Source organism: Nerophis lumbriciformis, linkage group LG14, assembly GCF_033978685.3.
Source record: "Nerophis lumbriciformis linkage group LG14, RoL_Nlum_v2.1, whole genome shotgun sequence".
Taxonomy (NCBI): Eukaryota; Metazoa; Chordata; class Actinopteri; order Syngnathiformes; family Syngnathidae; genus Nerophis; species Nerophis lumbriciformis.
Window position 1 is genome coordinate 18,084,632 of NC_084561.2, and position 25,938 is coordinate 18,110,569.

The 25,938-nt window shown below is 42.3% G+C and overlaps 1 protein-coding gene across 1 annotated transcript; it reads left to right on the plus strand.

Moving 5' to 3' along the window:
- The first annotated feature begins 5,389 nt into the window (after positions 1–5,389).
- Positions 5,390–24,668, plus strand: LOC133616563 (uncharacterized). The gene is made up of 5 exons (XM_061975982.2): positions 5,390–5,522; positions 6,812–7,135; positions 19,246–19,404; positions 23,978–24,045; positions 24,114–24,668. Exons 1-5 carry the CDS (start codon positions 5,453–5,455, stop codon positions 24,270–24,272), a joined length of 780 nt encoding a protein of 259 aa, XP_061831966.2. The 5' UTR covers positions 5,390–5,452; the 3' UTR covers positions 24,273–24,668.
- The last annotated feature ends 1,270 nt before the right edge of the window (positions 24,669–25,938 follow it).

The following is a 25,938-nucleotide window of genomic DNA, read 5'->3' on the forward strand; positions in this document are numbered from 1 at the left end:
ATAAAAATGCTTCTTATCGCTGCACAAAAACACACATTTGTTATAATATCTGAAAAAAACAATCCACATCTATGATCAACAAATTAGGGATTAAATTATTCAGTGATCTTGAAATCATATGGACAATACATCCTGTATTTACAGTACTTGCGGGCGATACTACAAACTTAAGAGAAGTTTTCAAATGTTTCTTAAAAGTGTCAACACAGTCAAGATCACGGTGCAAATTGTTCCAGAGTCTGGGAGCTATAGCCTGGAATACCAGGTCTCCACGGGTTTTAAAACGAGTTTTTGGGAACTTTAGAAGACCCTGGCCTAATGCGCCCTGAAGAGTAGGGGCATAGCAAGTCAGTGATGTACTGAGGGGCCCCACCATGCAATGCATGGAATGTCAGGACTAACATTTTAAACTCAATGCGGAATTTAACTTGAAGCCAAAGAAGACTGGATAAAACGGGGGTAATGTGGGCTGTTTTGGGTGCACCGGTTAAAAGTCTGCCAGCTGCATTTTGTACAGTCTGAAGCCTCTTTAGATCAGGCCTGGGCAATTATTTTGACTCGGGGGCCAAATTTAGAGAAAAAAATGTGTCTGGGGGCCGGTATATCTATTTTTAGGAAAAATAATACAAAACCTCACAATAAAGTCTGATTGAATGCTAAAAATGTTGTGACAGACCGCCTTAAAAACGGAATGGAATTTAAAAATGATGTATAAACGATAAAACCCTGAATATTGAGAGCATATGAACGTCACACCCACTCTCAATCGACATATTTTACAATCAAGCCAAATGTAACAAAAATGCAACAAACACAGCTAAATATGAACGCGAAGGGTAAAAAAACAAAACCCACCTACAATCTGATATATGTGATATATCACTAAGCTTTAGAACTTTGTTATAAAAATCTCCTTCCGCGTCTGTCCTTGACACCCGCATTTCAGGCTGGCCGCTCTGGAAACACTCTGTGGAAACGCTCCCCACCCACACTGCTTGGTGCCTCGTCTGACCTGCTGTGACGTAGGTTACCATAGTAACTAGTATGGTTGTACGGTATACGGGTATTAGTATAGTACCGCGATACTAATGAATCATATTCAGTACCATACCGCCTCTGAAAAGTACCGGTCCGCCACACCCTAAGATTTTTTGTTAAAATAAAGCCAATAATGCAATTTTTTCTGGTCCCCTTTATTTAGAAAAGTATCGAAATAATATTGGTATCAGGACAACACTAGTCACTAAAATATCATGCAAAAGTGCAGATTCCAACCATTGAAATACTTTGTATAGTTTACTTACGGTCATTAGAAAACATCACTGCACATCATAATGGCAGCTACACTTTCCATCTTAAAGATCTAAAAGAATTATTTGGGGAATGTCCGGCGGGCCAGATTGAAAAGCTTAACGGGCCGCATGTGGCCCCTGGGCCTTAATTTGCCCAGGTCTGCTTTAGATAGATAGATAGATAGATAGATAGATAGATAGATAGATAGTGTCGGAGGCAGGTTTCCGTATTTTGTGATTTATTTTCAAAGCTTTGAAAATAAACGTGAGACCAATCCAGTACAGAAGCGTTCACTAGCGCAGCTAAAATGGTCTAATCTAAAATACGGAAACCTTCTCATCTATAAAGTGTCTCTCGCTCCCACCCTCCTTGTCTCTTCCTCCAACCCGAACACATACCCATTCCTCCTCAGCTGGGCACAGGAACAGATAAGAGAAAGGAGTTATGTCTACTCCCTGCATACCACAAAATCAAGGTTGACACATACAGTACTTGCAGACAACCAAAAAAGAACAACAGGAAGAACACTAGGTGACTTGTAATATGACTATGAAAGTAAAGAAGTAACACTTAAATATGGATATATGTAAATATCTGCCTCCGACAATAGATAGATAGATAGATATGTCCTGGGCATAATGTCAAAGTGCATCCGGCAGTGGAGGCTCCTCTATGGGGTCTTGGGGCACTAGGAGGTTAACCCCTTTACTACTGTTACCCCAGGTGGCCCTTGGCAAAGGCCTAGTACCTGACTGCCCCCTAGCCAGGGATACGGTGAAGACCTCAACGGCGGGGCAGGCAGAAGACGGTAGATTTTAAGAACTACCACAACGGCTGCGATGGCCCCCTGAGAGGAGTTGTACAGTCTGATGGCGTGTGGGACAAAGGAGTTTTTGAGTCTATTAGTTCTGCACTTGGGATGAAGCAGTCTAGCACTGAACAGGCTCCTCTGCACTGCAAAAACTGAAATCTAAGTAAGATTAAACATCTCAAGTAAGGGTGATATTTGCTTATTTTCTGTCTGATAAGATAATTCTTCTCACTAAGCAGATTTTATGTTAGAGTGTTTTACTTGTTTTAAGTGTTTTGGTCCTAAGATATTAAGACATAGTAAGATATTACAGCTTGTTGCTGAGATTTGATGACCTATATTGAGTAAAACATGCTTGAAACTAGAATATCAACTGTTGCAAAGCTGTGTCATCAACACTCACAGGTATAAAACTACTTTAAAAAAATAATAATTTCTTATTTCAAGCATGAAAAAAAAAATCATGACTTTGACACTATTGTGTCTCATAATTAAAACAGATGACGGCCAAATGGACTTTGCTGTTTTATTTTCAATGAAACAATAGAAAACACGTACTCATATAGCAGTACAGTTGTTATTAGTGAGAATATACTTATTTTAAGGTATTTTTGGGTTCATAAAGGTTAGCTAATTTTACTTGTTTTGGAAAGTCTTGACAAGCCAAATTTTCTTGTTCTATTGGCAGATAATTTTGCTTAGTTCAAATAAAATACCCCTAATTTTTTTTTTTCTTCTTGTTTTTGAACACTGACTTTTTGCAGTGTGGCTACTGATAACGCTATGCAGAGGGTGACTGGCATCATCCATGATGCTCACTAGTTTTTCCACAGTCCTCTTCTCTGCCACCGTCACCAGTGAGTCCAGTTTTATTCCGATCGTAGAGCCGGCCCGCCTAATCAGTTTTCTCCAGTCTGGAGCTGTCTTTCTTAGATGTACTGACCCCCCCCCCCCCCCCCCCCAGCACACTACCATGTAGTACAGAACACTGGCAACCACAGACTGGTAGTTTACTTTACTGGTAGTTGGTACGTTAGTGTTGACTTGTTAAAAAAAAGTGAAGAGAGAATTGCAATAGTCAATACGAGACCATCTCCAGGTTGGGGAGGAGATCTTGCCCCAAGTGGAGGAGTTCAAGTACCTCGGAGTCTTGTTCACGAGTGAGGGAAGAGTGGATCGTGAGGTCGACAGGCGGATCGGTGCGGCGTCTTCAGTAATGCGGACGCTGTATCGATCCGTTGTGGTGAAGAAGGAGCTGAGCCGGAAGGCAAAGCTCTCAATCATACTTGCCAACCTTGAAACCTCCAAATTCGGGAGATTGGGGGTGTGGGGGGTGGGGTTAAGGGGGAGGAGTATATTTATAGCTAGAATTCACTGAAATTAAAGTTTTTCTTATATATACTGTATATATATATATATATATATATATATATATATATATATATATATATATATATATATAGTACAGTAAACAGTAATGAAAACACAGTTGTTCTACTAACTGTACTGTACTTGCTGCTCACTTTAAAAAACAATAACACTTACCTTTCACTATTTGAGTAGCTTTTGTTCTGCCATTTGAGTACTGGCGAGCGATCTCTGAATCTGGGAACATATCCTTCACAGATTTGTTGAAAACATCCGCAAATGAGAACGGAATGTTGCTTGCAAGGTGGCCCATAATACTGGGCTGTGACCAGCCTTGTGCTTCTCTGACCGTTCATGAGTGACTATATCCATTCGGCCACCGTGTTATGGGTTATAGATAAACCTATGGATAACGGAGACATATATAATAGTCTCCTTTTCAGGTGAGAGAGGACGCTAAAGGCAGTGCCTTTAAGGCACGCCCCCAATATTGTTTGTCCGGCTGGAAATTTTGAATAGTACAACTTGCCGTAGTTTTGAAGCAATGCATAATGGGAATCCGGAAGTTGTGTGTCAGAGTATGAACGTGCCGGCTGGAATAAACACACGCTGAGAAATAGTTCCGTGCCTGCCTATTTTATGGGTTATAGATAAACCTATGGATAACGGAGACATGCATAATAGTCTCCTTTTCAGGTGAGAGACGACGTTAAAGGCAGTGCCTTTAAGGCACGCCCCCAATATAGTTGTCCGGCTGGAAATCGGGAGATTTTCGGGAGAATGGTTGTCCCGGTAGATTTTCGGGAGAGGCACTGAAATTCGGGAGTCTCCCGGAAAATTCGCGAGGGTTGGCAAGTATGCTCTCAATTTACCGGTCCATGTACGTTCCCATCCTCACCTATGGTCATGAGCTTTGGGTTATGACCGAAAGGACAAGATCACGGGTACAAACAGCCCAAATGAGTTTCCTCCGTCGGGTGGCTGGGCTCTCCCTTAGAGATAGGGTGAGAAGCTCTGCCATCCGGGAGGAACTCAGAGTAAAGCCGCTGCTCATCCATTTTGAGAGGAGCCAGATGAGGTGGTTCGGGCATCTGCTCAGGATGCCACCCGAACGCCTCCCTAAGGAGGTGTTTAGGGCACGTCCGACCAGCAGGAGGCCACGGGGAAGACCCAGGACACGTTGGGAAGACTATGTCTCCCGGCTGGCATGGGAACGTCTCGGGATCCCCCGGGAGGAGCTGGACGAAGTGGCTGGGGAGAGGGAAGTCTGGGCTTCTCTGCTTAGGCTGCTGCCCCCGCGACCGGACCTCGGATAAGCGGAAGAAAATGGATGGATGGAATACGAGACGAAATGAACGCGCGAATGATCATTTCAAGATCCATTTTTGACCAAAAAGTTCTCATTTTAGAAATATTTCTGAGATGATTTTTGGTCAGTTGACGGCAGTGACCCTCCAAAGGCATTGACTGATCAAACACAAGCCCAAGGTTTCTGAGGCTGCTTTTAACAGATGCACCCAGAGCACCAAGTTAGTGTTAGTGTTCCTAAAAATCAGATATACCGGCCCCCAGACACATTTTTTTCTCTAAATTTGGCCCCTCGAGTCAAAATAATTGCCCAGGTCTGACCTAACATCTAATGAATATTGCATAACTACAAGTTACCTTTAGGACCAGTTTGATATAAAAGACCATTTTTTTGGGGGGGGTCCTTGGCCTGGAAAACGTTAAATACCCCCGCTTTACTGCATAAAGTGTGTAACTGTAACCTTTCAGCACAGGATGCTTCAACATCTAAACAATGAGCACTTCCTGGACGAACTCTTACTTACCTACTTTTTTCTGTCTGCTCGAGTGACGGGGACGGACTTGCACAAGTTGCTCTGCGCAAGGTATGCACACCAGCTGAGGTGGGAAACACACGGCCAGAAGTTCCTGTTGAAACTGTCTTCTATTGGGCACACAAACATAACATCAGTCATGGTGAGGGAGATTGTCACCAAGCCTCTTGAGTTTGTTTTGATGATAACGATGCACATGGTCGTCACTGGTAAGTCTCTTTTGCATATAATCTCTTATTTTGGTATCAACCCATAATTGTATCATACTAAAAAAAAAATCTGTAGAATTGGGATTGTACGGTTGGTTAGTTAAATGCAAGTCCTTTATTATTGTCGATTCTTCTTATGTCTCTAAATGTGCAAGCAACGGCTAGTTTTGGTTATGTTGACGTCCAGGAGCGTAGCACGGCATTCTGGGGCCCCACACACAAATCTATTAAAAAGGCCCCTCCATGCCACCCTTAACCCAAACGTCGCCGCCTCATACACACAAACTTGGCATATGCACTAAAAAAAAAGATTTATTGCATTTTAAAAATGGTCCTGAGTTCAATACCGGGATCTTTCTGTGTGGATTTTGCATGTTCTCCCCGTGACTGCGTGGGTTCCCTTCGGGTACTCCGGCTTCCTCCCACCTCCAAAAACATGCACCTGGGGATAGGTTGATTGGCAACACTAAATTGTCCCTAGTGTGTAAATGTGTGTTGGCCCTGCGATGGGGTGGCGACTTGTCCAGGGTGTACCCCGCCTTCCACCCGAATGCAGCTCAGATAGGCTCCAGCAACCCCCGCGACCCCAAAAGGGACAAGCGGTAGAAAATGGATGAATGGAAAAATGGGATTACCATGTCTAGAACATGGAGAGGTAAACCCCCCAAAATGATTGGGTTTTGTTTTAAAATTCAATATATAGTAGCCAGATTATGAATATAGATAATCACATAACCTGTCAAGTTTTCCTTTACTTAAAAATGAGATTATCTGATACACATAGGCTTATCATTAGTAGATAATACGTCATTATATTATAATTGGTGCATCTACTGGGGGTTAACTTTATTCGAGGGTCCTTGAACGCATCACAATTATGGGAAATGGGATGCAAAAGTGAAACTTACTTATACATACTGTAACTTTCCCCTATGCTGCCGCATATAGATTTTTATATTTCAACCTTTCTTCTATCACCTCATCCTTGTTCCTAAAGCCTGGTGCAGGCTTTGAATGCTTAAAGGTGAATTTTTGATGACGTTATGACGTCTGTGTGGAGTGAAGTGTTCGAAATTAGGTTTGCTAACATTATTAATTTGAGCCAAGCAACCTTATTATTAAACTTTCACAGCTAAATTATTTTTCTTATTACCATTTATGACGTCTTTTGTCATTATTATTATTTGAAATTACATTTTACAAAAGCCCCTACAACATCCTTAATTAGACGCCATTGTCAACGTCAGTCAGCCAGTCTTTTATTGTACATTGTTTTTGTCCATGCACAGGCCCCGGCCAAGCAGAGGTCACAGGGATCCTTGGCCAAAACGTCACGCTCCAGTTCAGGTTTAATCAAACCATCATCACCAAGAGGAGCCATTTTGCAGTTTACACGACAGGCCCCAAGAAGATGGCTGAGTGGTTTCCCCAGAAAGGTTGCTCGACATGTTTTGGTCTTTACTTGGACAATTCTTCTGCACTTTACCAAATTACAAACCTCACACACGGTCACACCGGGACCTACTGGGCCACCCTGTTCACGAAAAGCGGACTGGCCAGACCGAGTTCTTCAGTACACCTGCTTGTTTTGGAGGAAGACAGCCATGACACCAGTAAGATACAACTTTTAATATGTTTTGTTCAGTAACGTGCAGTTTCATGGCTGCTGAGGCACTTTAACTCTCGGGGTTGTATATATTTTTTTACTTTCAATGCTTAAAGGGGAACATTATCACAATTTCAGAAGGGTTAAAACCATTAAAGATCAGTTCCCAGTGGCTTATTTTATTTTTCGAAGTTTTTTTCAAAATTTTACCCATCACGCAATATCCCTAAAAAAAGCTTCAAAGTGCCTGATTTTAACCATCGTTATAAACACCCGTCCATTTTCCTGTGACGTCACATAGTGAAGCCAACACAAACAAACATGGCGGAAAGAACAGCAAGCTATAGCGACATTAGCTCGGATTCAGACTCGGATTTCAGCAGTTTAAGCGATTCAACAGATTACGCATGTATTGAAACGGATGGTTGTAGTGTGGAGGCAGGTAGCGAAAACAAAATTGAAGAAGAAACTGAAGCTATTGAGCCATATCGGTTTGAACCGTATGCAAGCGAAACCGACGAAAACGACACGACAGCCAGCGACACGAGAGAAAGCGAGGACGAATTCGGCGATCGCCTTCTAACCAACGATTGGTATGTGTTTGTTTGGCATTAAAGGAAACTAACAACTATGAACTAGGTTTACAGCATATCAAATACATTTGGCAACAACATGCACTTTGAGAGTGCAGACAGCCCAATTTTTATCAATTAATATATTCTGTAGACATACCCTCATTTGCTCTCTTTTCCTGAAAGCTGATCTGTCCAGTTTTGGAGTTGATGTCAGCAGGCCAGGGAAGCTAGGGTCGATATTCTTCTCTTGATCATCTTTGGTGGCATAAGGGACGGTGTGAGCCAAGACATCCAGGGGGTTTAGCTCGCTCGTCTGCGGGAACAAACTGACGCCATTGCTTGCCGTGCTACCGAGGTCCTTTGTCCCTGAATTGCTCACACACTCCGGCAGATTCAATGGGGGTCTGGCGGCAGATTTCTTTGACTTTATCGTTGGAAATGCATCTGCTTTGAGTGTCGCAGGATATCCACACATTCTTGCCATCTCTGTCGTAGCATAGCTTTCGTCGGTAAAGTGTGCGGAACAAACGTTCAATTTCTTGCCACTTTCGCATCTTTGGGCCACTGGTGCAACTTGAATCCGTCCCTGTTCGTGTTGTTACACCCTCCGACAACACACCGACGAGGCATGATGTCTCCAAGGTACGGAAAACAGTCGAAAAAACTGAAAATACCAGAGCTGATTTGACTCAGTGTTTGTAATGTGTTTGAGAAAATGGCGGATTGCTTCCCGATGTGACGTCACGTTGTGACGTCATCGCTCCGAGAGCGAATAATAGAAAGGCGTTTAATTCGCCAAAATTCACCCATTTAGAGTTCGGAAATCAGTTAAAAAAATATATGGTCTTTTTTCTGCAACACCAAGGTATATATTGACGCTTACATAGGTCTGGTGATAATGTTCCCCTTTAAATCTCTAGATCAACTTCAGATCTATTCGTTGATATAAAGTTTTCTATGTTGTTTCATGTTTTATGGCCTTTTTGTCAAAGAAAACAACACACACTATGCAATTCCACTCCCTCCTCCCCCAAAACCCTCAAAAGTCCAATATTCAGTGTGAAATAATTGAAGCCTTAAATAAGTCGTTAATTCACAACAAAATAGATTTTTAGTCATAATAATGGTTTGAGCATTGACCGTTTTAAATAAAAAAAAAAAAAACGACATTAGAAGACCCATCGACCCTTGAGGGTACCACTCATAAAAGGGTTAAAAGTATGTCATACATTAATATATATATTTTTTTACTTTTGATGCTTAAATCTTTAAATCAACTTTAGATCTATCCATTGATAATGCGTTTTTGTATGTTTTTTTACACTTTTTGTCAAAGAAAACCCTTTTTTTGTATGGCATAAACAAAAACTATGCAACATTTTCCCTCAGAAGTCAAATATTTGATGTGAAGTAAGTAAGTTGAAATGTTTGTGGTCTCTTTAACTCACCAAATGGTCAAATAATTTTTGCTTAAACTTTCAGAATTTGTGTAACTGTTCGATTCCGACATTATTCCTCTATTTAATGACAAATTACCAAAAATAGCACAATGACAACGACTGCATTGTTTGAATGGCAATCTGCTTAAAATTCCAATGTGGTCTGCCACTTCATTCTATGTGGCCCCCAACTTCATTTTATGTGGCCAGCCACATCATTCAATGTGGTCTGCCACATCATTTTATAGACTTAGACTTCCTTTTTTTGTCATTCAAATTTGAACTTTGCAGTACAGATAAGAACAACATTTCGTTGCATTAGATTTAGATTTTAGATTTTAGATTTAGATTTATTGGTCCCCTTGGGGAAATTCATTGTCACTGCTGTACATTTAAACACTAGACATTACACATCACACACAAAAAAAAAACAAAAAAACAAAAAGACATCATACATGACTAACACACATTTACAGGCTTGTCAGACAGGTCGGCCGGGCCTGCTGTTAAGGGCGGCTATAGCTGCAGGGATAAGGCTTTTCCTGAGGCGGGCCCTCCGGAATTTGATAGTTCTGTACCTGCGCCCTGATAGTAGTGGGATGATGTATTGGTGTAGTGGGTGAGTGATATCCTGGACTATTGTTTTTGCCAGTCGGGTGATGGACCTGTGGTTTAAGTCTGAAATGTTGGGTGTGGGTAGGCCGATGATTTTAGCTGCTATGTTTGTAATGCTTGTGAGTTTGATCCGGTTGGTTACAGAAAGCATGGTGAAAAAACATGTGGAACAGTACAGAAGGATGGGTTGAACAATGCTTTGGTAAAGTAATAACAGGAGATGAGGTGCAACGTATAGTCCTTTAAGTTTTCGGATGGCTGACAGTCTTTGTTGACTTCTTTTTTGAATGTCCGTGGTGTGCTGATCAAAGGTGAGTTTATTGTCCAAGGTTACGCCCAGGTATTTAAAAGTGTCAACTGTTTTAACTGTTTGTGTGTTTATGATGATGGGGTTCTGAGGTGAGGGGGGGTTGAACCATATTTCTTTTGTTTTATTGACATTGATTTCCAGATAACTGGCTGTACATGACACTGTGAAATGTTTGACTGTGTTATGATAGTCCAGGATGGATTGACTGTTGGAGAGGAGTGCGAGAATGGCTGTGTCATCTGAGTATTTTAAGTATGTTGTGGTGGGTGAGATGCTACGGCAGTCATTGGTGTAAAGTGTGTACAGGAAAGGGCTAAACACACATCCCTGTGGGACCCCGGTGTTGATGGTAAGCATCGGGGATGTGTTTGAGCCCACCCATACTGCTTGCAATCGGTCGGTGAGGAAGTTGTGGGTGAGGTGGATCAGCTGAGGGGGGATGTTGAGCTGGTGTAGTTTCCGGATCAGTAGATGCTTCTGTAGGGAGTTGAAGGCGGAGCTGAAGTCCACGAAGAGGATCCTGGCAAAGTTGCCTGGGGAGTCCAGATGCTGGAGGAGGAGATGCAGCAGGCAGGCCACAGCATCCTCTGTGCCCCTCCTGGCCCTGTAGGCAAATTGGAGGGGGTCCAGGTGTGGGGTGACAACTGGAAGGATGATGTGAAGCAGCAGTTTCTCCAGGCACTTCATAATTATGGATGTGAGGGCTATGGGGCGGTAATGGTTGAGTTCTGTGGGTCTGGATTTTTTCGGTACTGGGATGATGGTTGCAGTTTTCCACAATGCAGGTATTGTTGCAGTCCAGTAGCTTTCACAGAAGAGTGAGTGTAGGATAGGGGAGAGCTCTATGGCACAGTCCCTGATCACCCTGGCTGGAATGCCATCAGGCCCTGGTGCCTTGCCTGGCTTGCAGCGGCTCAGCTGGCGCCGTACTTCCTCCTCTGTGAAGGGGGCCGGTTCCTCGGGGTCTGGTGGTGGGAGGGCTCTCAGCAGGTCCTGACACTCTGGTGAGAAGTCCAATTTATCAAAGCGGGTAAAAAATATGTTCAGATCTTTAGAGAGGGTTTCTGAGTCACTGACAGTGCATGATGTTTTTGTTTGGCATCCTGTCAGGGTTTTTCCCTTCTGAAATGCCTGCTTGGTGTTCATGTTGCTGAATTCAGTTTCCAGTTTGTTTTTGTACTTCAGTTTTGCTTTAAATACCTCATTTTTTAAATTCCTATTTTTTGTCTTGAGGCTGGCCCAGTCCTGTTGCTTGAAGGATTCATGTTTATTAGCTCATGGTATTGCAGGATAAAAGAGCAATAAGGTGCAGATATAAATAAATAGATTACTGTACAGATAAATATATTTCACTTTTGCATATGCATCCACGTTTATGGATGTATGTTATATTGTCTTTATATTCCAGCAAGTTAATCCATTTTGGGGGGGAATTGAGGGGATTATTTTAATGCGTTCAAGAGTCTTACGGCCTGAGGGAAGAAAGCTGTTAAAGAACCTGGAGGTTCTGCTACGGAGGCTGCGGAACCTCTTTCTAGAGTCCAGTAGTGAAAACAGTCCTTGGTGGGGGGTTGGAGGAGTCTGCAGATTTTCTGAGCCCTGGTCAGGCAGCGGCTTTTTGCGATCTCCTGGATAGGAGGAAGAGGAGTCCTGATGATCTTTTCCGCCGTCCTCACCACTCTCTGGAGAGACTTCCAGTCTGAGGCACTGCAAGCTCCAGTCCAGACAGAGATGCAGTTGGTCAACAGGCTCTCTATAGTGCCTCTGTAGAATGTGGTGAGAATGGGGGGAGGGAGCTGCGCTCTTTTCATCCGACGCAAAAAGTGCATGCGCTGCTGAGCTCTTTTTACAAGAGCGCCGGTGTGTAGGGACCAGGTCATATTGTCAGTTATCTGCACCCCCAGGAACTTGGTGCTGCTTACGATCTCCACTGCTGTGCCGTTGATGAAGAGTGGAACATGGCTGGACTGGTGCTTCCTGAAGTCGACGATGATCTCCTTGGTCTTGTCGACGTTCAGGACCAGGTTGTTGGTTCTGCACCAGTCAACCAGATGTTTCACCTCCTCCCTGTAGTCCATGTCAGTGTTGTCACGGATGAGGCCCACTACTGTTGTGTAGTCCGCGTACTTCACAATGTGGTTAGTAGTGGACCTGGCACAGCAGTCATGGGTCATCAACGTGAACAGCAGCGGACTCAGGACGCACCCCTGGGGGGAGCCGGTGCTCAGGGAGATGGCACTGGAGCCTGTGGTCTGTCTGTGAGGAAGTCAAGCAGCCAGTTGCAGATCAGTAGGTTGTGAGTTAAAACCCCGGCCGAGTCATACCAAAGACTATAAAAAATGGGACCCATTACCTCCCTGCTTGGCACTCAGCATCAAGGGTTGGAATTGGGGGTTAAATCACACAAAATGATTCCCGGGCGGGGCCACCGCTGCTGCTCACTGCTCCCCTCACCTCCCAGGAGGTGATCAAGGGTGATGGGTCAGATGCAGAGAATAATTTCGCCACACCTAGTGTGTGTGTGTGACAATCATTGGTACTTTAACTTTTAACTTTATTGGCCACTTGTCATGTCTGTGTAATCATGTTTTGTTTTAGTCATGTTTTGTTTTGTTTAGTTATTGGACTCTTTAGTTTCTGGCTTTTCACTCCCTTGTCTTGTTTCCATGGTTACCCATTAGTTTCACCTGTTCCACGTTTGGACTCATTGTGCACTCTTGTTTGTCACCATAGCAACCCATTAGTTTTCACCTGCCCTCACGACTCACGCACCTGTCTTTAATCATGTCACTATTATTTAAGCTTCCAGTTGCCAGGCTGTCTGTCTGGCGACATCATACCCCTGACACACACCTGACACTCTGCTTCATGCTCAGTTCACGCTGCTTTCTTCACAGTCCATGCCAAGTAAGTTTTTGTTTATTAATGCCACGGTTAGTGTTTTTGTTTCATTGTTCATAGTTTCTGCCTTTGTGCAAGTTTTGTATTTATAACCAAGTTTTGTACCTCCACTGTGAGCGCCTTTTGTTTGTTTCTTTTTTTGAGTGTTAAAAATAAATCATGTACTCCCCTTCACGCCACGTATGGTCCAAATCATTTACACCATGGGAGAACAAATCATGCCCTAGTTCTAGTCATGACACCACTAGAGAAAACTAAACCATTCAGAGCGCGCTGTTCAGTATCCTAGCCACTGATTGGCTCAGCATCAGGCAGCATATTGGATTAAAAGAGTGTAAAGGTGACTAAAGGGTATTGTTTTATGGTTAGAGGGCTCTTGTAATGTTGAAAAACATATTTGGAAGGTTGTAAACAAGTGTTTATGCTCTAGCTATGAAAATATTTGATTTCTACTTCGCGGAAATTAATTTATCGCGGTCATGTCCGGAACCAATTACCAGCAACACACAAGGGACGACTGTAGTCACCTTAATGGCTAAACTACAGCCCCTGAATAGCTTTATAATCCCATTCGCTGACCATTAGTTAAGGTCAAAATAGTCGTTAGTTGCAGCCCCAATTAGCAACAAGAATAATGATATCACATTGACATGAAATACATTGCACAGGCTGTAGAAAATGTTTCTGCAAACACCATATTGGCGACAGGCTGATCAGCAGAATGAGTAAAGGATTGCTCAATCAGAGGGGAGCCTCAGCTCACGAAGCCTCATCTCAAGCTTCTAAGCCCTGTGTTTGATCGGGGAATGTGCCGATTCAGCAAATTTGGAATGACACAGACAATATATTTATAACACAGTTCAATAGACAAAGATATTTCATGAAGAAAGGTGGGGCCTGACTTGCTTCACTGATCATATGATCCCTAAAAGGTACTTAGTGTCAACTACAATGCATTTTGTTATCATTGCCGTTTAACCCTGAGACGCGGACAATTTTTTTTACGGCAAAATATATATATATTTTTTTAAATTAAATACCAAAATGAAAGCAAACAATATATTGTAAGTAGTAATGGTGAAAGAGTATGATTGAATAAGATCTGCTGTTTTTAAAGTATCTTCTGCAAAAAAGATTATTTCCATGACAGCACTCTAGAGTTTTAAGAATCTTCTGCAGCTGAACTCACGGGCCACCCGTCGAATAGCCCGAATGATGAAAAAGAGAGGACCTAAAATGGAACCTTGAGGAACGCCACTAGTATAACTAAATGACTACTGACTGCATCTGAAGTAAACAAGCTACACTTTAGCTACATAAATCACATTACGAAAATAAATTACAACTGCTAAAAAAGAGAGGACTTAAAAAAGGTGCCTTGAGGAACGCCTCAGTCATATAAATCACAAGTTTGGACCTCAGGGTCCCATGTTTGCTAGAAAGGTTAAAATGCAGTGGCGGGCCGTGCGTTTCCCACCTAGGCCCATCAGTGATGTCCCACTTCAATAAATAGCTCTCAAAATACCATAATTCATGTCACCACATGACCACGGCTGGAGAAATATTACACAGAAACACATTAGCTCACAACTGAGCATTGAATTACCTCAACGGTGTACAAAAACGGGCTATTTTCCGGCGCATTTAAAAATTAATCAACCCGCATCAGCAAATTAAAACATATCTTACGTGGTAGTGTCGAAATTAGAATAATTGTAAAAAACATATTAAACATGAAAAAATAAAGATGTAAAATATTTGAACTCACAATTTGTAGCACCCATCCGATGTCGCCCGGGACAGCTTAGCTACCTTCCGGGTCGGCCAACCTCGTCTCACAAGATCTATCCATCCATCTATTTTCTACCGCTTATCCCTTTCGGGGTAGCGGGGGCTGTTGGAACCTATCTCAGCTGCAATCGGCTGAAGGCGGTGTACACCCTGGACAAGTCGCCACCTCATCACAGGGCCAACACAGATAGACAGACAACATTCACACTCACATTCACACACTAGGGCCGATTTGGTGTTGCCAATCAACCTATCCTTCTTGAAAATGGCCTTGCAAATATATATCTGCCACCTACTCAACGCTTTCCTCTCCTTCTTACTGGGTTTAAAAAGCGAGTACCGCTGATTTCTCCGCTGGCCGGGTATGGCTCTGGCGCCGCTTCCTGCTTTCGTAAATCACATCTTGTGATTGCATACTCACTTGGGAGTGACAAGTGAGTATCCAATCACAGTCACGTTTAACGTAAGGCCACCTAGATGGGCTACAGTCAACAACTCGTGATCTGGCTATCGCAAATGTCTATAAACTGTACACGGCACAGTGGCAGAATTCATACAGCCCTGGCAACAAGCAAGTTCAATTCTTATTGGATAAAAGCTGTAATGTAAAAACAAGGAACACTGGGGCCTAAATGACAAGAAGAGAATATGATTAATACTTGTATATATTTATGTAAAGTAACTTAAAAATGTACTTTTATTAATTTATGATCATGATTAATGTTAGGCCAACAGAGAAGGCATTACTGACCCTGACGGCCCACCACTGTTAAAATGTCGATGCAAGGATCTGTTTACAGTGGTCCGAGTTCCTCTATAAAACAGGAGCACTCTCGTGTTTTGGGAATTTGCCGAAAAAATATTTGTCTCCCAAACTTTGAACTGAACTCGGATTTGGCCCCCTGGCCGCAAGTTAAATAGTGATGTGTCAAGGGGTGTGAGAGGCAGGTGGACGCTCAGTATGGACTTAATTTGTCACGACGGGGGGGTCGCAGCTTGCTGTGAGGTTTGTTTCCCCGGGATGCAAACAGATCACTCCGGACAGGACTTGCAGGTAGGAACATATTTTAATCTTCCCAAGAAATCTTGGCAGGGCATGAGGTAAACAAACAGCATAAACTATGGCGTGGAACAAACACGAAACTGTGACATGAAACCAATAGCATTAATCTAGGCATAGAACAAACACAAAACTGTGGCATGAAACCAATAGCATTAAAGGCCTACAGAAATGCGATTTTCTTATTTAAACGGGGATAGCAGGTCCATTCTATGTGTCATACTTGATCATTTCACGATATTGCCATATTTTTGCTGAAAGGATTTAGTAGAGAACATTGACGATAAAGTTCGCAACTTTTGGTCGCTGATAAAAAAGCCTTGCCTGTACCAGAAGTAGCAAACGATATGCGCGTGATGTCACAGGTTGTGGAGCTCCTCACATCCGCACATTGTTTACAATCATGGCCACCAGCAGCGAGAGCGATTCGGACAGAGAAAGCGACGATTTCCCCATTAATTTGAGCGAGGATGAAAGATTCGTGGATGAGGAAAGTGAGAGTGAAGGACTAGAGGGCAGTGGGAGCGATTCAGATAGGGAAGATGCTGTGAGAGCCGGGTTGGACCTGATATTCAGCTGGGAATGACTAAAACAGTAAATAAACACAAGACATATATATACACTCTATTAGCCACAACACAACCAGGCTTATATTTAATATGCCACAAATTAATCCCGCATAACAAACATCTCCCCCCTCCCGTCCATATAACCCGCCAATACAACTCAAACACCTGCACAACACACTCAATCCCACAGCCCAAAGTACCGTTCACCTCCCCAAAGTTCATACAGCACATATATTTCCCCAAAGTCCCCAAAGTTACGTACGTGACATGCACATAGCGGCACGCACGTACGGGCAAGTGATCAAATGTTTGGAAGCCGCAGCTAACTCTCACGGTACCGCGTCTGCTTATCCAACTCAAAGTCCTCCTGGTAAGAGTCTGTGTTGTCCCAGTTCTCCACAGGCCAATGGTAAAGCTTGACTGTCATCTTTCGGGAATGTAAACAATGAAACACCGGCTGTGTTATCCGGCACACCAGTCAAGGGGTGTGCATTCTACGGCAGGGGTGCGTTATCCGGCACAACACCTGCTGCAATACACCGCTTCCCACCTACAGCTTTCTTCTTTGCTGTCTCCATTGTTCATTGAACAAATTGCAAAAGATTCACCAACATAGATGTCCAGAATACTGTGGAATTTTGCGACGAAAACAGACGACTTAATAGCTGGCCACCATGCTGTCCCAAAATGTCCTCTACAATCCGCGACGTCACGCGCTGACGTCATCATACCGAGACGTTTTCAGCAGGATATTTCACGCGAAATTTAAAATTGCACTTTAGTAAACTAACCCGGCCATATTGGCATGTGTTGCAATGTTAAGATTTCATCATTGATATATAAACTATCAGACTGCGTGGTCGGTAGTAGTGGGTTTCAGTAGGCCTTTAACTAAGGCATAGAACAAACACGAAACTGTGGCATGAAACCAATAATGACGCCAGGCCGACTGACTGGCAAAGGCAGGCTTAAATAGTCCTCTGATTAGAAGCAGGTGCGCGTCCCGAACACCAGAGGCAGGTGAAAATCATAAGTAGCAATGGTAACTAAAACAAACTCAGGTGTCAAACAGGAACTAAAAGAGTCCAAAACTAACAGAACATAACAAAAACATGATCCGGTCCACGGATCATGACATAATTCAAGCTTGAATGATACATCAGTCTTCAGCTCGGTGGCAGCAACTTACACAGTGGTTCAAACAGATAACTAAATAGCAGTGACGTGCGGTGAGGTTCATGGCTGGTGAGGCACTGACTTCATCACAGTCAGATTTACAAAAATATGAACCCTAAAGAGTATCTTATTCACCATTTGATTGGCAGCAGTTAACGGGTTATGTTTAAAAGCTCATACCAGCATTCTTCCCTGCTTGGCACTCAGCATCAAGGGTTGGAATTGGGTAATAAATCACCAAAAATTATTCCCGGGCGCGGCGCCGCTGCTGCCCACTGCTCCCCTCACCTCCCAGGGGGTGATCAAGGGGATGGGTCAAATGCAGAAGACACATTTCATTACACCTAGTGTGTGTGTGACAATCATTGGTACTTTAACTTAACTTTAACTTTACACATACAAACTGTAGCACACAAAAAAGCACATTTAGTAAAAAAAACTTTATTATGGTCTTACCTTTACTTATAAATGAAGTCCATGCGCCGCTGTTGTGCTGGATTAATGCACCCCCTGACGGGAGTGTTATATCAACTAAAGCCCTCACTTAAACTTTTCACGTGCAAGATTGAATCTATTTAAAAAAGTGTAACCGAGGGTTTATAAATGTCGCCTATACTGTATGAAACTACAAAATAACAAACACGGAGGCTCCAGTTTACACGAGGACCACTTTATTTACCTTCTTTCAAAAACCTCCGCTCCCCTCCAATGTGTCATCACTTCCGCTCTTAGCGCTTTCAAAATAAGAGCTCAAGGCATATACTGTATAACAGCGCATAACAGGAACTTAACATCACAAAGAGGAAAGCCCATAAAAATAGGTTACAAAAGTTATTTAATAAGAAGCCAAAAAGTGCAAAAACAATAATGTTCGTGTTGGAGGAGTTGTGAATTAGGTACACCTGCAGTCTGCAGGTGTACCTAATGTTGTGGCCCTGTCATTCACAACTCCTCCAACACAAACATTATTGTTTTTGCACTTTTTGGCTTCTTATGAAATAACTTTTTTAAATAGATTCAATCTTGCACGTGGAAAGTTTAAGTGTGGGCTTTAGTTGATATAACACTCCCGTCAGGGGGTGCATTCTACGGCTGGGGTGCAGGAGGCGGGATTACTGTGAGCCTCAGCCAGTGCGTCTTTTGCAGCCGTTTTATGATCGCTCAGCACAACAAATATGTTACACACATACAGTTGTTGACAAAATACACTGTACATTATATACCTCAGCTAACTAAACTATGGAAATGTATAATATAATTCATATAGCAATACGGTCTCACTGCACAGAAGGCCAGCAGTTAGCCGAGTCCGCAATCCATGTTGAGGCACAACTGAGTGACGTGCCTCAACTGGCTGCTGTTCACCGCACCGTCTCTTCTCAGTATTTGAATGGCAAATGTGAAAATTCAGCGATTTTAAATAAAAATAATCTAAAACTGGTGAAGTTAAATGGAAAATAACTTTATAGTATAATCACTGGATACATATAACAATTTAATAAAATGTTTTCTTTTTACATTTTTTTTCTTTCCATGATGGCAGGTGAGGCGGGGCCTCACCTGCCATCATGTCCTCACCTGCCTCTAGTGACTGCACGTCACTGCTAAATAGTGTTAGGTTTGCAATAGTATCTACTTTGGCGTTCATCCTAAATCCACATTTCCTTTTCCTCTCCCACAGTTTCTCACGTAGAAGAAAACAGAGGAACAACCAAACACACGCCTAGAACAAGTCATCTTCCCTTTTCTGATCCAGTCATTGCCATCCCTGTGGTTTCACTTGTCGTCTTGTTGGCAGCGGTGCTCCCCTGTTTATTCTGGTGTTGTGTCCGAACCCGAGGTACAGTATGGACTTTATTTCTCACATTTTCTTGTTGTCCGTAAAATAATCGCCAAGTATTCAAGCAATCACGTTAACACAGGAAAGCGCTGGTCAACAACTATCTTGACACATACAGTACAAAGATAATTAAATACGTACGATCAGGTGACCAATACGATTTCAATTTAGGGAGCCAAAAAGTCTACTATATAATACTTGCTTTAACCCAATATCTTTATAGACACTTCTGACATTTCTAAGGATGGGTACCAAATTTGGTACTTTTTTTGTAGGTACCGATCGAATCCCGTCAGTACAGCTTTGTATCGATTCACATGAAATCAAACAGTGCCACATTTTAATACTTTTGTTGCCCGTGACGTCGCGTTCGGTTGCAGACTATGGACCGGCTCAAACACTTGGCGGGGAAAATATACACTCAAGCAGCAGCCGGAACGGAATCAGCCACAGTGCATCTAGGTCAGTGGTTCTTAACCTTGTTGGAGGTACCGAATCCCACCAGTTTCATATGCGCATTCACTGAACCCTTCGTTTTTTTTCAAATTCAAGACAAAGTTATATGTTTTTGGTAACACTTTAGTATGGGGAACATATTCTAAGTAACAAATACTTAATTTAGAGTTTTTTGGACACATGGGGAACATATTCTAAGTAACAAAGACTTAATTTAGAGTTATTTGGTTAGGGTTAGGGTAAGAGTGTTAGAGCCAGGGTTAGAGGGTTAGGGTTATAATAAGGCCATGCCAAATAAGGCATTAATAAGTACTTAATAATGACCAGTTGAGAGCCAATATGTTACTAATTTGTATGTTAATAAGCAACTAATTAATGGTGAATATGTTCCCCATACTACAGTGTTACCATGTTTTTTTTACTGGTGCACAAAATGAACCGTGCATGAACATCACCTTGTTTAAAGAACAAAACCAACACAGTGCATTAACTCACAACAAATTACACACCTGCAAATCAGTGTGACTTCTGCTGTTGCCGTATCCGTAATACGCCGATAGGGAAAAGTTTTTATTTACACGATGAGTCGGGTGTGTTTTGACTTCCGCCAAACCCCTGAGCTCGACTCACCGAACCCCTAGGGTTCGATCGAACCCAGGTTAAGAACCACTGACCTAGGTAATGTTACAATTTTTCAGGGCAACAAAGAAAGTATGCCTGATAGAAAACTCTCGAACGTAAAGTAAGGCTCCATTTTTCCAAATTGTTGTAGCTCGATTTTACATTGAATATGCCACATTGGTTATTTTAACCTCTTAAGGCCCACACTGTTTATTTACATGCTTTTTTTTTTATTTCTCTTTGCTATTTGGGCTTATTGGACCTTAATTAGAATAAAAACTAAGAACCATCTTTTTATATGATGTACTTAGTCCATAAGTAACAAACGTATACGGGGCGGCATAGCTCGGTTGGTAGAGTGGCCGTGCCAGCAACTTGAGGGTTCCAGGTTCGATTCCCGCTTCCGCCATCCTAGTCACTGCCGTTGTGTCCTTGGGCAAGACACTTTACCCACCTGCTCCCAGTGCCACCCACAGTGGTTTAAATGTAACATAGATATTGGGTTCCACTATGTAAAGCGCTTTGAGTCACTAGAGAAAAGCGCTATATAAATACAATACACTTCACTTCATGTTTAGTGACATGCTTAGTCTTATTTTTACACTTTTTTTTTCCAAATTCCATTGTATGTTATGCTCTTCTGACACCACCAGACAGCAGTATAAGCGTCCACATAAGGGCCATAAGACCCCAATTCAGTAGTGTACACAATTTTGGAAATAAGAGCTAAAAAGTGCTGTCCACGCATGTGGCCAACTAAGCCTTTAGAGGTTAAGTGGCAATTTTAACACTTCCAAACATGGTAATTAAAACTACAACTGAGATGCCTGTTACAATCAAACGGCTGGTCTGCAATAAGTACAATACTTACAGTGTAAACAATTTGTAGGGCCAACAAAAGACAAGACTGGCACATTCCGTTTCATGGCAAAGACTACTTCCTGGCTAGGCAACACACCGTAGTCTATACACTACTGCCAACTAATGTCTTGGAATTGCAACTGCATGCAGAGTCCACGATGTAATACCTGCAAATGAGACTCAGATGTATAAGAAAACAAGATATAATGATGTCATCACTGTTAAATATGAAATTGGATTTTAATAAAGGAGTCATATGATTTGTTTTATTATATTTACCTTAAAACACTTCCTTGTGGTCTACATGACATGCAATGGTGGTTCTTTGGTCAAAATGTTGCATAGAGTATGTTTTACAGACCATCTTCAAGCCGCTTTCAGACCGTCTCTTCAGGATGCGCCATTGTGTGGGCGGTCTTATTTACTTGCCTACACTTCAACAGCGTCTTCGTCCCTCCATCTTAGTTTGTTGTAGTTTTTTGTAGTGAGTCTACTGACGGATTAAGTTCGAAATGTACGCTACTTTATTAGAAATGGCAGCACGTGCATGTACGAGCCAGTCTGCCCCACAACAAGAGAATAGAGAAAAAGAAGGAGCTTATTGACAACAGTGTCGGACTAAAAAGGCACTTTGGGTAAATTTATACCTTATACGGATATTGGAGCGAAAAACGTCCCAGGTTTTGCAAATTTGGCCCGTTTGTCAGAAGTATGAAAGAAGGCAAGATTATTTTATGAATACAACTATATTGCCAAAAGTATTTGGCCACCCATCCAAATGATCAGAATCAGGTGTCCTAATCACTTGGCTCGGCCACAGGTGTATAAAATCAAGCACTTAGGCATGGAGACTGTTTCTACAAACATTTGTGAAAGAATGGGCCGCTCTCAGGATCTCAGTGATTTCCTGTCATAGGATGCCACCTGTGCAACAAATCGTGAAATTTCCTCGCTCCTAAATATTCCAAAGTCAACTGTCGGCTTTATTATAAGAAAATGGAAGCGCTTGGGAACAACAGCAACTCAGCCACCAAGTGGTAGGCCATGTAAATTGACAGAGAGGGGTCAGAGGATGGTGAAGCGCATAGTGCAAAGACTTTCTGCACAGTCAGTTGCTACAGAGCTCCAAACTTCATGTGACCTTCCAATTAGCCCACGTACAGTACGCAGAGAGCTTCATGGAATGGGTTTCCATGGCCGAGCAGCTGCATCTAAGCCATACATCACCAAGTCCAATGCAAAGCGTGGGATGCAGTGGTGTAAAGCACGTGGCCACTGGACTCTAGAGCAGTGGGGACGCCTTCTCTGGACTGATGAATCACGCTTTTCCATCTGGCAATCTGATGGACGAGTCTGGGTTTGGAGGTTGCCAGGAGAACGCTACATTTTGGACTGTATTGTGCCGAGTGTGAAATTTGGTGGAGGAGGAATTATGGTGTGGGGTTGTTTTTCAGGAGTTGGGCTTGGCCCCCTTAGTTCCAGTGAAAGGAACTTTGAATGCTCCAGGATAACAAAACATTTTGGACAATTCCATGTTCCCAACCTTGTGGAAACTGTTTGGAGTGGGCCCCTTCCTCTTCCAAGCAAGGTCCATAAAGACATGGATGACAAAGTCTGGTATGGATGAACTTGACTGGCCTGCACAGAGTCCTGACCTGAACCCGATAAGACATCTTTGGGATGCATTAGAACGGAGACTGAGAGCCAGGCATTCTCGACCAACATCAGTGTGGTGGAAAATTCCTATAAACACACTCAGCAACCTTGTGGACAGCCTTCCCAGAAGAGTTGAAGGTGTAATAGCTGCAAAAGGTGGACCCACATCATATTGAACCCTATGGGTTAGGAATGGGATGGCACTTCAAGTTCATATGTGAGTCAAGGCAGGTGGCCAAATACTTTTGGCAATATAGTGTATCTCCACAATGCCTCCATGGTTTGATTTCGATGCAGATCCCAAATACACAACAGCAGGTGCCGACAGGTAAGAAAAGTTGGTTTTGTACAATAGGTCACACGTAGATGCACTGAAAATTGGTACCGTTTAGTACCAGTATCGATTCCCAGCAACTGGGAATCGGTACTGTATCGTTTGTGAAAGGTAGCCATCCGTAATCCAAGTCACAGCACAAACTTCAAACTTACTAGTACCTTAATTATTCTAATAATGTAATTTCCCCGCACATCTGCACATGGAATTAGGACAACACCTCCTGATATCAAGTGGTAACTCATGTACACAGCCTCACAAATCTTTGACGGTTGGTTTATTGTAAGAGAATTAAAACAAAATCCTATCTGTTTATCAGTTGGAGATAAAATGATTACACTACTCACAAAAAGTGAGGGATATTGGGCTGTGAACTTTGAGGATTCCGCACTGTATATTTTACTGTGGGCTTCAAAGATGCTCTGTGACCTGACAAAACAGACACATTGTAATGCTACTCGCTAAATGCCAACAGGAAACCCACATGTCCTTGGTTGGCCTGTAAAAGGTTAGGTCTACTGTACCGGCTTCTGTTTTGTACGCTTGTGTGACACAAATCAATCATTTCGATGGTCAATAGAAAACCAGGACTAAAATCAAACAATGAGAAGGACATCAAACTGATATTGTCATGTGTTACTGTAGGGACCAAAGTTGGAGCATTCTTTCGCGCAGACGTCAACGCGGACGGAAACTCACAACCCTCAACACAGGTGAGACACACCAGTCAAAGTAAACATCGGAAACAAACGCCACATTTTCACTCTCGATTTCTTGCCAGGCGCCGCCCGCCGCGCCGGAACCCACGTTTGTGTACAGTGTCCTGGACTTTCCAAAAAGACTGCCGACACCATTGAAGGACAAGCCCACAGAATATTGTAGTGTTGTCGTGTATCCCCCCTCCCTTCCAACTAAAAAGGAATTGTGTAATTACAATTAAATGTAAAAGCACAATGTTGGTGAAGTAAAGCTTCAAGTTTTTGGGAATTTCTTGCAAATAAGTTAGAGGTGCTCACAGTAAGATTTTACAAAGCAAAACATTTAACAATAATCTTATGTTACTATTAGTGGTTTACCAGAACACGTTTGTTTGACAATTGTCTAAATACTTTTCAGAATGACTAAGTTTATGTAATAACTTTTTTTATCGGCCCGAATAAAATTAAGTTGTATAATCGCTCGCCGTACAGCAATAGATGATATCTGTCTATTACCTGACCACTTCTATGTTAGCTCCCTCTCTTTGTTTATAATGTATATTTTCTGTTGGATCTACTCTCTATTTTATGCTGCCGTTTTTGTTTTTTTTGCTGCAGCTGTTACATATACTGTAATATTGTACATGGTGATTGGAATTTGTTATGTATTGTATATATTATATAAAAATATAATACAATATATTAGTATATATTATATACTGTATATATAATATATAAATATTACATCATACTTGCCAACCTTGAGACCTCCGATTTCGGGAAGGTGGGGGCGTGGTCAGGGGGCGTGGTTGGGGGCGTGGTTAAGAGGGGAGGAGTATTTTTACAGCTAGATTTTGGGGTGCCATGTCATCTGCTGGTGTCGGTCCACTCTGTTTCCTGAGATCCAGGGTCAACGCAGCCGTCTACCAGCAAGTTTTAGAGCACTTCATGCTTCCTGCTGCTGACCTGCTCTATGGAGATGGAGATTTCAAGTTCCAACAGGACTTGGCGCCTGCACACAGCGCAAAATCTACCCGTGCCTGGTTTACGGACCATGGTATTTCTGTTCTAAATTGGCCCGCCAACTCCCCTGACCTTAGCCCCATAGAAAATCTGTGGGGTATTGTGAAAAGGAAGATGCAGAATGCCAGACCCAAAAACGCAGAAGAGTTGAAGGCCACTATCAGAGCAACCTGGGCTCTCATAACACCTGAGCAGTGCCAGAAACTCATCGACTCCATGCCACGCCGCATTAACGCAGTAATTGAGGCAAAAGGAGCTCCAACCAAGTATTGAGTATTGTACATGCTCATATTTTTCATTTTCATACTTTTCAGTTGGCCAACATTTCTAAAAATCCCTTTTTTGTATTAGCCTTAAGTAATATTCTAATTTTGTGACACACGGAATTTTGGATTTTCATTTGTTGCCACTTCAAATCATCAAAATTAAATGAAATAAACATTTGAATGCATCAGTCTGTGTGCAATGAATAAATATAATGTACAAGTTACACCTTTTGAATGCAATTACTGAAATAAATCAAGTTTTTCAAAATATTCTAATTTACTGGCTTTTACCTGTATATATATATATATATATATATATATATATATATATATATATATATATATATATATATATATAAAGAGAAATACTTGAATTTCAGTGTTCATTTATTTACACATATACACACACATAACACTCATCTACTCATTGTTGAGTTAAGGGTTGAATTGTCCATCCTTGTTCTATTCTCTGTCACTATTTTTCTAACCATGCTGAACACCCTCTATGATGATGCATTCTGCTTCGTCTCCTTGTTGTGTGCGCAGTTGTGCACTGCACTCTCTAAAAGCTGTAGATGTTATTGTCATGTACAGTAGATGGCAGTATTGTCCTGTTTAA